The following is a 13054-nucleotide window of genomic DNA, read 5'->3' as shown; positions in this document are numbered from 1 at the left end:
AAGCAAAAAAAAAAAAAAATTTAACAGAAAATTGATTGTTAAGTTTATTCAAATTTTGTACTTTATGATCAAGAAGCAATGGGCCATTTCTAAAAATTTGGAATCTCTAGTTAGATTTTTGGGGGAAAACTTAGATGACGATGAAATAAAAAAACATTTGCTAACTTGTGATAAGAATGCCACCTATTTATCCCACATTTCAGTTCAAAACCTTTTGAACTCTATTTCTGTTTATTTAGAGCAAAAGCTACTAACAGAACTGTCAAGTGCAGATTTCTTTGCTTTAATGGCGGATGAATGCACAGACGAATCCCAAAGGGAACAATTGGGATTAATAGTAAGATACAGACTGCCTAGTGATGATTCAGTTAAAGAAAAATATTTTGGTCTGATAAATTTAAGAAGCTGTACAGCTGAAGCCATAACAAGTGAGTTAGAAAGAATAACCGTTGCCAAAAATATAAAATTGTCTAATTGCATCTTTATCACTCTAGATGGGGCAAAGGTGATGAGTGGAGAACGAGCAGGGGTTCAACGCAGAATTAGGCAGATTTACCCCCATTGCATATATGTAAACTGCAGAAACCATAAATTAGCTCTTGTTTTTGTTCATTTATTAAAGAAATACAGTCAGCTGAAATCAATAGATGCTTTGCTAATTGCTCTTTGGAAACTATTTCACTATAGCCCAAAGAAATTTGAAGTTTTCAAAGAAATTCAACGAGACGTTTATAAAGTAGAAGTACTCAAAATCTTAAAAGTATCAACTACTCGTTGGTTGTCTCATGGCCATGCATGCCAAAGAGTAGTGGTACGCTATGAGCAACTAATAGATGTGTTAGATACTCTCTTCGTAGAAACGAGGGAGCCTGAACTCAAGGATTTGAGGGAACAACTCTTGGATTCCGAAATTCTTCTGACCATTTTGTTCTTAGCCGATTTTTTGGGAAAAGTAGATGTTTTAAATTTATGGTTACAATCTCCAGACATTTCTTTCAGTGTACTTCATATAAAAGTAAACTAGAGACGTACCGAGTAGCACTTTGGCCGAGTACCGAGTACTCGGCCTTTCACTACTCGGCCGAGTACCGAGTTACCGAGTACTCGGCCTTTCACTACTCGGCCGAGTACCGAGTTACCGAGTACTCGGCCTTTCACTACTCGGCCGAGTTACCAAGTACCAATTATGTTTTAAGAAGAACCACTGACACACATGTGATGAATTTTGAACTTATTGTAATAGTAGTATAGACCTCCTTGTCCATATAATAGTTTTTAAAACTAATTTTACAAAAAAATTATTTTTAAAATAAAAAATAAATAAATAAAAGGTATGATTAATCAAGTTGGAATTAAAATAAATTACAGTAAAATCCCTCTAATGCGGACACTAACAGGACAATTTTTTTTGTCCGCAATAGAGAGATGTTTGCAGGACTGGTTTAAGAATGTTATTTGCATTGGAACTGGGGAATTAAAAATTGTCCGCATAAGAAGGGTGGCTGCCTTTGAGGGGTGTACGTTAGGAGGGTTTTCACTGTATACCAATCAATTATAGTTCTAGTCAGCCAAATATAAATGATTTTTAAAAGCAGATAAAACAAATGTGCAGGAACACTGCAGACACGTGTTTCTGCCCCCCCCCCCCATTACAAGGAACGTCTTTTCAGTGCATAACATGTGAGCTAAAGAATGTAAAGACATTTGACAAAAAAATCCGAGTTTTGTCTTTAAATCCACGAGCTCCCATTTTGTGCATTGAAAAAATAATTCCTTGTAACGCCAAAACATGTGTCTGCAGTATTTCTGCACTGTATCTTTAACGTTGTTTTATTTCCTTTTATTTTTTAAGCAAAGATATTTTTATATTTTTTATAACTAATTTTTGGTTGAAGCAAAAATCCATTTTTAATATAAAAATCCCATATTTTCTATACTTACTTTTTTTGCATAATTTTTAATTAATAAGTTTTATTAACTTTGGAGACATTAAAATAAAGATTTATTCCATTGAAGCATTACAAACTTCAATATTCTCAAAATTTAAATTTGACTTATAAATTTTAATTGTAAATGATTGCAGAATGTAATGCTTACTCTTTCTTTATAAATTTTAGTATCTGTCTTGGACAATATTCGATTTTTTGCAACTACTCGGTATTGGCCGAGTATCTGATTAGAATTTGACCGAGTACCGAGTACTCGGCAAATTGGCCGAGTAGGCCGAGTACCGAGTAGTTACCGAGTACTCGGTACGTCTTTAAAGTAAACCAATTAATTGAAGAAGTGGAAGAATATTGTGGTAATCTAGAGCAGGGAAAGTATTTTGGAAAGAGCCAAACATTGTTGAATATTGCAACAGACTGTACCTCTCTGAGCTTGAAAATGCGAGGAAAATCAAAACCCAAGGAAACTGCTGTTAGTGAGTTTAATGAACATTTTGTAAAGGAATTTTTAAAGGATTTCAAACAAGAAATAAATTTGGCTTTTGGGTTATCTTCTACTTGTTCCAGTTTGAAAGGTTTTGATATTTTCAACAGTGTAAATTTAAATGCAATACCCATTGATGAGATTAATTTTGATTCATATTTATCTATATTACTGTCATATTATGGGGAAGAAAGAAAAGTTACTTTTCAAGGTTCGGTTTCAGTTTCAAAACCATTGATAGATAAGATGGCTATTCAAAATGAGAAAGGATTTTAAAAAACAGATGATGTTTGCCAAAATGAGTTTTGACATTGAAAAAACCAAAATGGCCCATAAGCTTTTACAAGAAAATAAAAAAGACGATGCAAAGAAAATTTTAGGAGGAAAAATCAGTCCCAAAGACTTTCAAATGTTTTTAGAGAAAGATTGTCAAAATTGGGTCCTATTTCCTAATTTCATGGAACTTTTAACAATGGCCACCATAATCCCAACATCAACGGCATCTGTGGAAAGATTATTCTCTCGAATGAATCTTGTATGTACAGAAATGAGAGCATCTCTGAAACAGGAAAGTCTAGATGAACAGTTACGAATAATTTTAAATGGGCCTAAAAGTTTGTCTCAGATAGACTGTGAAGAAATTGTAGATATCTTTAAAAAAAGTGGAAATCGTCGCTTATTACTTTGAAGTTTTTACTTGACTCGAAGAAACTCATTAACTATTTCCCCTTTAGTTTTATAGCTGCTTATATCGTGTTTTACATATATGTAAATATATATTGAATATACATTGTTTTCTATCTGAGATTAGTAGATATCTCAAGTAAAATTATTATTGCATTAGCAAAATTACATAATTTTTAGAACAATGTATGAAGTGTTTTCTTTATTAATATTTGTGGAATTCATCACTTTTCAAGAAGGTCTTTGGATTAAAGTAAGAATTTAAAGCGTTTTATTTCATGTATTATATCATTTTCTGCCCTTGGGGTGAACGTGTTCCGGCATTTTATAAGATTTTTATCTTTGAAAATACCGAAATTCCTTTATTTTAAGGAAATTCTTAAATTTTTCTTTGATTATGTAATATATATTTAGTATTAATTTGTGTTGAGTTTCAAAATCCAATTCTAAAATAACTTTACTTAAAATAAAATTCTTTTATATGCTGTTTTTATATTTTTATTCCTTTTGAAGATCTTGCTTTCCTTGCATCCACTATGGTAAACGAATTTTTTGCATTTTTTGATGTTTACTGTGCCTTGTTAATTAAGAGGCAAACAAATAAAATTTCTTTATATATATATTTATTAACATCATTAAATTGTAAAGTTCAAAACGAAATACCTACTCTGTAAGAACGTCAAATGTCAAAAAATTAAACGCTGAATGCTGGTGCAGTATAATTTTGGGTTTTAATTACTTTTAAGTTTTTCAAACACATACATGGTATCTTTAATAAGTATTTCACTTCTGTGTTAAGAAATAAGTGATATCTTTGAGTCTGTTCATATTGTATTTATTAGGAGTTCAGTAGCATGTGCAATTTTCATTGCTCTAAAAGTATTTGAGAGGGGCAAACAGGAAATCTGTTGTGAGATTTCACCTTAAGAAAGTGTGCCTTGCATATGTATATTTGTAAAAAACAATAAATGTAATTGTATGTGTCAAATTACGAATAAAATGTTAAGGGTCTTACCTCCCCCTCCCCCAACGCATTTTCTCTTGACAGCTTTCAGGTATTCTTCAAGAACTTGCAATCACCCCTGAAACCTGCCTAGGGGTTTTCTATAACGATACAACAGCTAAAAATGCTTTTATATAATCTTTTCCAAGAAAAAAATCATGAGAAGGTCTTTTTTACAAAAATAAAGAAAATTCACAAAAATATTTTGCTTTTTCACAAAAAAAAAAAAAAAAAAAAAAGAAAATTCACAAAAATATTTTGCTTTTTCACAAAATGGGGACCCAAAAAATAAAACCTGGATCGACCCCTGTTACTGATTCTTCTATAAAGCTTCCAGTCACCCTTCTCGATGCATCAAGAATGCTTAAATGCGTGGTCTTCAGTGAACCAAAAAACGATAGCGAACTGTTTCCAGAAGGCAGGATTCGTCAAAAGCAGCGCCGTTAGTGAAATTTTCGATGAAGAAAGTTTACCTCTCCCAATTGCATGGACAGACCGCATGCCATTTAATGATTTTGTCAACGTGGATGAAAACGTAAGCATTTGTGGAGAACTAAGTGATACGGTTATTGTATCCAAAGTTAACAAACAGAGCAACTCAAAAGAGGACGATGAAGAGGAGATAGAAGAGCTGCGGCCGATTCCAACTGCAAATGAGGCAATTTTCCATCTAGTGGAATATGGTCGTTACGTGGAGGGACAACCCAACGTGAGTGAAGGTGTGTTTTGAGCTGTAAATATTCTGGAAGATTTTGTTTAAAAAAATCAAATAAGCTCTTTAAAGAAATCAGAAATACTTCAATATTTTAAACAGCTGTGGTATTTGATTTAAAATTAATAAATATTTGTTTTCGTAATTTCTGAAGTATAATTTACCATTTCCTTCCCTTCATAAAATTTTTTAAAAAATTACATAATTCGAATTATCCAAGTTTGACTGTATATATCTGTGTGGAAGTGGTGTGTGTATTTTTTTCCCTACAAGTTTGTAATAAAAATCGTAATGGGCATACCATAATTGTAAACAATTAATTTTTTTATATAATCTAATCATCGTTGTAGTCGTAATTATGTTTTGGTGAGTATCATAATTGTAATCTCCTATTTTTCAGGCTCGTAATCATAATAGATTAAATTTTCTCGTAATCAACTTCAAGCTTAGTAGTAGCAAACTTGCACATTCTTGATTTTGCCATTGTTGAGGAGACTTTCTAATCTAATAATATGCCCTCAATATTTGCAGAGTGAATCCTAGAAGAAGACTAATGTACTATTTCAAACTTAAACGATGTTTATTAAACAACAAGATATAAATCTAAAATCAACAATCTGTAAGTGATAAAATGTACTAAAAACGTAACAGTTAATTCCATCTCACATTTAGCTACAATCTATGGCACATCACATGCTAGGTGCTACAGGCCGAGGAGTCAGTCACCTTTCTCACCTTTAATCACCTTTTGAAAATTTGGTTACTTTTAGTCACCTTTTGCAACTTTTGTCACCTTTCTCATCTTTCTTCTTCAAATGTGTCTTAGGATTTTTTTTTAAACAATTAAATCCTTGAAAAATATCTGAATGATAGCTGTAACAGTGAAATTAGTTAAAAAAGTAGCATTAAATGTGCCCTCCCCCCCCACCTTGTTGTTGTTTAAGAAAAATAGCTATGCTATCGGGAAACCAAGAATTTTTTTTTATCGCTTGCAATTGCACTCTATGAGCAGAACCTGTCTTTCAATCCCCCTTCAACCGTCAGACGCGTTTTCCGCAAGTCTCGTCTAAACAGCATTATGTTTCCTATTGTGTTTCTGGCCATAGAGCATTGTTCGACTAAAGTTCTGTTGCGCAATCGGTTTTTGCATACTTTTTTGAGTGAGTGATCATCTTATGCAAGTTGTCTTCTGTGTTTATCAAGCGACATCATCTGGAGTTTCTGAATCTCACCCTCATCTCTAGCCAGGCATGTTACTTGCTTGTTTTACTTTTACTGACCTCGAAAGCCGCTACCACGAGCGGTTCGATTTGAAAAAGGGGTGATGGCAGCGTGCTTAAGGAAGTGTACTTCAATGTCTTCTTTGAGCGCAGAATAGTGAAAAGTTTTGATTTGCGTTTATAGTTTCACTTTGTGTTTGCACAGAAATGGTTAGTTTGGGTTCAATAAGAAATAAATTTATGTTCAAAAAAAAAAGAAAAGAAATAAAAAATAGCCAACCAGCGCATCTAACAAATGAATCCCGATTGAGCTACAGCTTTCGCATGTATAGTATGAAAGATACTTCCACTATTGCTAAACTAATTTGGATGATGAAATCAGTGTGCAACAACTATTCAATGGATTCAGCTCAAGATATTCCTGATGTTTTTAAAAAGATGTTTCCTAATAACTTTCCTGAGCATTTCTCACTTTCACCTTAGAAAATGCGATATTTAATTACAGATGGACTTGCTCCTTATTTTCGGGAATGTATGTTAAAAGAAGCGCATGTGTATCCTATTTTACTTTGAGCTTTGATGAAACTACCAATATCAGAGACGAAAAGGAACTGCAAGTAAAAATAAAATATTGGTCTGAAAGCCAATGTTGCATCACAACAAGGCATCTCAAAACTTTCTTCTTGGACAAGGCAGGGGGGAAATTTTGATTGAGAAGCTATGTGAAGCACTTACCGAGAGTAATTTATCTATGAATAAATGTCTCATGCTTGCCTCAGATGTTCCTTATGTTAATAAAAAGGTTTTTAGGTTGTTTGACACAATTATCCTTGAGACACGAGAAAAAAGCCTAATAAATATTGGTATTTGCACTGTTCATACAATGAATAATGCGTATGTCAAAGCATTGCAGTATTTAGGTGAAGAAGCATCAGAACTTCTTCTTAGTACTTATAGCTATTTTGATGGTTGACCTTCCCGTTGGGAGGACTTTGAAGAAGTGCAAGAGCTGAACTGAATACACCTCATCATAAGTTCCAGAAACATACAACTACCCGTTGGCTTACCCTTGAACATGCAGCAAGCAGACTACTGGAACAGTGGGATGCTCTTGAGTATTATTTTTTTAAACATGTGCCTTTAAAAAAGAATTCAGCTATGCAATGCAGGTCATATAAAGCTGTTGCAAATGTTTTAAGAAGACCTTCTATAAAAGCTGAGCTGCATTTTATCTTTTCATCTGCTGATTTTTTCATGCAGTTCACGAAACCCTTTCAATGCCAAGTGTGTATGATACATAAATTGTACCAAGAAATAGAGACCATTGTTCAGACTTTTATGGCTCGGGTTATAAAAGCCTGTGTTATAAACAAAGTTGATTTTTCAAACGTAGACACGGATGAACTGTTTGCAGTTGGTAACAGACTACCTCTTAAAGATCTCGTTGCTAGAGGGGAGGTGACAGATGAACTGTCAAAACTGAAAGAAAATGAGAAGGTTATGTTTTTAAGAACTGCTCAAAAGCATTATGTGACTGACTGCATGCAAGTATGTAATAGAAAAAAGTTGCGCATCAAACGGTACTGAAAAGTTTTAAATTTTTGGATCCAAAAGAGAGAAGTAAATCTAGAAGCTGTAAGGATTTGATTAAGGTTGCCAAAATCATGCCTTTTAATGTTCCACTCGATAGGTTTCAAGATGAATGGAAACTTTTGCAGCTGGAAAAAGATGATGAAGCATCCAAAAACAAAACCATTGATAACTACTGGCAGCAGCAACAAAAGTAGCTCAAGCTATACTCCATGGAGTTAAAAGTATCCAAGCTGAAGAAAAGGAAGTACAAATAATTCAGAAGACAGTTAAAAAAAAAAAAGAAATCACATCATTTTGCAGTAAAAACCCTAAAATATAAGGAAATAATACCAAAACAACATTTTTCAACCCTCATATAAGCTTCAAGCCCCTACATCCCCCCCCCCTAAGGAAAACTTTCTGCATCTTGTAAACATTTTAATTTTTTTTTTTAATTGAAAGTTATTCTTACTTACAAAATACTAATAAAAACAAGAAAGAACAAATCATGAACATTTTCAGGCATAATAAAATGATATTTTCAGTTTCATACTTCAACATCATTTTGTTAAAGTGTGATTTTTCAAATTGGTTTTCTCAAGACTTTCGATTTAATATTTATGCTTTGTATTTACTAAGAAAAAAGAAAGAATGCTGATAGTTTTTCAACAAGCTAAAAAAAGAGAAAAAAATAATACTAAAAATGTGATGGAATAACATAAATTATACGTTCAGTAAATGTATCATCTTGCTCTTTACTTTACAATTGGTAAAAGTCAGTAAAAAGGATAATCCTTTTCTGTTTTTTGAGTTCTTAACAAATTGCTTTTGGTCACCTTTTAGTTACTTTTTTGTCACCTTTTAGTCACCTTTGTTTTCAAATTTGTCACCTTTCTCACTTTTTTCAAAGGCCATCAGCAGTCCTCGGCCTGGTGCTATCATGTATGAGATGACTAATATAAAAATGATGAAATCTAAACTGCATGACTATCGTCGACTAAAACTTTGATGTAAAACTATAAACCCATTAGGAAATAAACTATTACAAGCTCATGATATTCCAGAGAGGCGTGTGGCATGAACAAGCAAGTTCGAATGCTGACGAAGCAACCGCCTACAACCATGAGATATAAGCAAAGAGCATGAACGTAAACCGTGAGTGGTTTAAATATCACAAGGTCATTAGCATATCTGAGTCATGTGAACAGACACTGCTATCACTGATCACACATGCCATCAGTTTCCTTCTAGAAACTTCCATGTGACGTCATCCACTACGGAGTTCCGCCAAGGTGAACGAAAGTGAAACAAACATTCGATCGATTCGTCCAACGTGAATGCGTGCTGATAAGCATTCCCCCCCCCCCCCTCCCAGTCATGCAGAATGATTGATAATACATTGTAAGTGACGAAAAGCATACTCTTTTACTATTGTTGTTGTGAGGTAATGAGATAGGATTATTTACTGTTGTTGCTAACAGGCATTGATGCCTAACAGCCATGCCCACTCCAAAAATTGCATCCAAATTCGTTTAAATAACTCGTAAAAACTTTATCATTATGTTAACTAGAGTTTATCTTAGTAATTTGAAGGTTTTAGAAAATAAAAATCTTTAATGAGGCAATAGAATAGAGAAATAGGAGAATTCTAATGCTCTCTAAAACAGTAGTGCCAACTTACGCCTGCGAAACTGATCCATATGGCCCACTGCTACATTCAATGTCAAGAATCCAATACTGTTCTGAAATTCCTAAACCTATTAATTTATATGCATTTGAAATGTGTATATTAATTAGTAAACGAATGCATTTGAATCAGAAGATTTATTACTCCTGAATGATTTTTTATAAATATGTTTTAGAAACATGAATTTACTGAAGAATGACTTTACTTTGAAGAACCTAAGTACTGACATGTTGCATGGATGATGATTGCAGTGTTGACACTAAAAGGCAATTTTTAAGCAAATTTATTGAAGTTTAGGAATGACTTTCAGCTTTTGTCTCATTCTGCCCTTTAAAAAAAAAATATTAGACATTAAGCATCCTTATATTACATTCACTATATTTTTACTTTACTAAAATTTATATAAAGAAGGCACAAATGAGGCAGTGAGAAGCAAAGGGATGTAAGTGGATATTTTCAAGTTTTGAGTAGAACGCATTTAAATATAACATCCTAGGTAGGCTTTCATTGAATTTTTTTCTAAATCATGCTGTATAGCAACAACTAACAGGGCTACTAGTACCATCTCTTGCCTCAAGACAGAGGAGAGGTTTACCTACCAATCTACTATGTGTACTGGTTATCTCCAAATTTTTAATTTTGCAACCTACATCCCTTTGCTTGTCACTGTCTCAAATAAGAATAGTTAATAGGTTTTGCGGTGTACATTGATGTTTTTTCAAGTGCTTCGATGAGGTAGTGGCATTTGAAAATTTTTATGAAGTCATGACAAAAGTCATTGAATTCTTTTGTCCGAAAAGAGTATGAACCCTGAAGTTAGTTTGAATCCTTTAAGAGATGTGTACGAGGATCCGTACGCTTTTCGGAGAGTTTTTTTTTTTTCTAAATATTTTTGTTGCGTATATTTTAATTTAATCAAGTTTTATTTTTCTTCAAGTGAGAAGAGGATTTTCACATTGTTATCAGAGTAGTGAGCTTGTAAATTGAATTCTAATTATTTCGGGAGGGGAGCGGGATTTTCATTTCCAGAATTTTTTTCCCCCAATTGTAACACATATTATAATCAAATTTTCTAGCAGATGATTTAAATCTCCACGAACAAAATACGATTGCATAGCAGTCATTAGTGCTTTGATCGTTAGCAACCAAGAGTGGAGCACCCTTGTTATATTAAAAAATATATTGCATATATATATTATAAAATATATTTTTCGTATGTTTCTTCAGTTTGGTGTAATATTATAAACTTTTTTTTTCTTTATTTTTTTCTTTTAGATATTGTGGAATTCATGATCCAAGTTGTGTCGTTCAATGTAATATTTGTAAGAGGTGGTTCTGTAATGGAAGAGGAAACACATCTGGAAGGTAATTTGCATTTGATTATAGTTACAATACATTTTATAAGGAATATTAGTTTTTTATAATCTTTAATTTTTTACTTGTTTTAATTCTAGCCATATAATAAATCACTTGGTTAGAGCCAAACATAAAGAAGTAACTTTGCACAAAGATGGGCCTCTTGGTGAAACAGTTTTGGAATGTTACAGTTGTGGCTGTCGGAATGTTTTTGTGCTTGGATTTATACCTGCAAAAGCCGATTCTGTTGTTGTTCTCCTCTGTAGACAGCCTTGTGCTGCTCAAAGCAGTTTAAAAGATATGAATTGGTAATAACTTTAACACTCTTCTGTAAAACTAAAACTCCACGGAAATGTTTTTTTGCTCTGATTTTCTTTCCAAAAGTCATATGTTTTCAAGCAATCCTGCAAATACGGTCCCTTCTGCCCTAATATTCTTGTCATGATTTTTATTGAAGCAATTGTTCTCTCTTTGGTCATTTGTAATAATGGCTTTGTAATATTGGGCGTACTTACAGTTACATTCTGAGCTATCATTGTTTAAAGTTATCTGTGTGAAGGTGAACATATTTTTTTGTAATCTACAAATTTGATCCGGAGATCCGAATAAATGAGGTTCTACTGTACATGTTTTTAAATTAAAAGTTACTTTTTATTTTTGATTAAGGGGGGGAAAAACAATCAAATGGAAGAATTTTAAGCATTGATATGAAGGTTTTTTTTTTTTTAAGAAAGTATTGATTACATGATGCTTTTTTTCTAGTGTTTGCTAACTTCATTTCTTTTACGTTTATAAATTTTAAGCAAAAGAAGTATAAAATAGCGAGAACCACATGTTTGTTAGGTACCAAAATTAAAAAAGGGAATATCAATTTGAGATTTGATGTCCACCAGCTTTAATTTCTAAGGTTGATGTAAAAACTTTTTTTTCTTAAAGTTTGTAAGACATTAAAAAATTACCGTAAAATCCCAAAAGTAACCCCCCTATTTTCAAAACAAAACTTATTGATTTCAGAAGGGGGGGGGGGGGGGTTATAATCGAGATTGTTCTGAAAAATTAGCCAAAATAATTGTTTTTAGTAGTATTAATTTTAGAGTACAGAAAAGAAATAAGTAAATGAGAGTTAATATTAATGAAGGGAGAGAAATTAATTAATAAAAACCTGTCATAATTTTTTAGTAGTAATAAATTGCATGAGGGCCCCATTTTTTTTCGAAATGATCCTAAACTCGTTCAATTTCGTTATTTCTCCTTTTAAAAAGGTTATTTTTAAGTTTCGCGCTACTTTTTAAGCAACACGTTTCCAAAATGGCGTAACGTTTTCCAAATGACGCTGTGTTGAAGATCGTTCAGTTCCACAAGTCAGAACAAAAATGCTCCTTCCAAAATGAATAAAAAGCAGTACAATTGTATAAATTTCTTTTGTAATACATATGAACAAAAAAAAAGGCGCCCTTGCATCAAAAGGAGTCTAGACATTTTGGAAGGAAAGAACCATTTTTTTTCTTTTTTGTTTAAATCATTGTGTTTTCTTTCTTTCTTTCTTTTTTTCTTTTTTTTTTTTTAGAAAAGCAAAACTGCACATGGAGGGGGAAACTAAACCTTTATTAATGCTTTCCAAATAAAGCAGAAAATGTTATCCTTCTTTTTTTTGGAAGGAGTTGCAAATGAAGATGATCGGAAAATTTTCAGGTGAAGGGAGAGGGGGGGGGGGGGTATATTCAGGATTTTTAAGAGATTTCACTTTTTACACAACAAGGGGGGGGGGCTATAATCGATAGGGAGGTTACTTTCTGGATTTTATGGTATTGATTTTCACAGCTGCAACCATTTTATTTCTACTTAGAAAACGCTTTTTCTTGTCCCAAAACTGTTAAATTTTAATTCTTTTCTTTTCAGTTAATTCTTTTCTTGTCATTATTATTATTATTATCTTATTTTAGTTGTGAAAACTTTTTCAATATCAGTTTTTACTTTTAAACTTAAAGTAAATGTTTTTTAGGGATCCAGATCAATGGAAACCTTTAATAAGTGATCGTAGCTTTTTGGCATGGCTGGTTAAAGTTCCCCAGGAGCAGGAGCAACTAAGAGCTCGGCAAGTCACAGCCCCTCAAATCAATAAATTAGAAGAATTGTGGAAGGTGAGATTTTATCTTATCTTTCAATTGCTTTTTTAAGCTTATAAGCAGTGAAATTTGTGTGACACCAAAAATCTTCAGGAGGAATCAAAGCGTCGGCAAATTAATTTTGTAAAATCATTATAAAGCATAATTCAAAAATTCATTTTATGGATGTTTTTTTTTTTACCATTCCCTTGAAATGGGCTCAAACTGAACATATCTTTTAAAAATTGTTATGATGCAACAAAGGTTTGATCAAGTAGGTTTAAT

At 32.7% G+C, this 13054-nt stretch overlaps 1 protein-coding gene across 1 annotated transcript in view; it reads left to right on the top strand.

Annotated features, from left to right (window-relative positions):
• Positions 1–13054, top strand: part of LOC129224105 (regulator of nonsense transcripts 1-like) — a 368488-nt gene that overhangs the window by 47002 nt on the left and 308432 nt on the right. The window contains exons 3-5 of the mRNA XM_054858511.1: positions 10584–10673; positions 10763–10972; positions 12667–12805. Coding sequence (XP_054714486.1) covers positions 10584–10673; positions 10763–10972; positions 12667–12805 — 439 coding nt within the window. The remainder of the gene's footprint in view (positions 1–10583; positions 10674–10762; positions 10973–12666; positions 12806–13054) is intronic.

Source organism: Uloborus diversus, chromosome 6, assembly GCF_026930045.1.
Source record: "Uloborus diversus isolate 005 chromosome 6, Udiv.v.3.1, whole genome shotgun sequence".
NCBI classification, from domain to species: domain Eukaryota; kingdom Metazoa; phylum Arthropoda; class Arachnida; order Araneae; family Uloboridae; genus Uloborus; species Uloborus diversus.
Note: the sequence above shows the minus strand (reverse complement) of the source record. Positions and strands in the feature narration are given on the sequence as shown.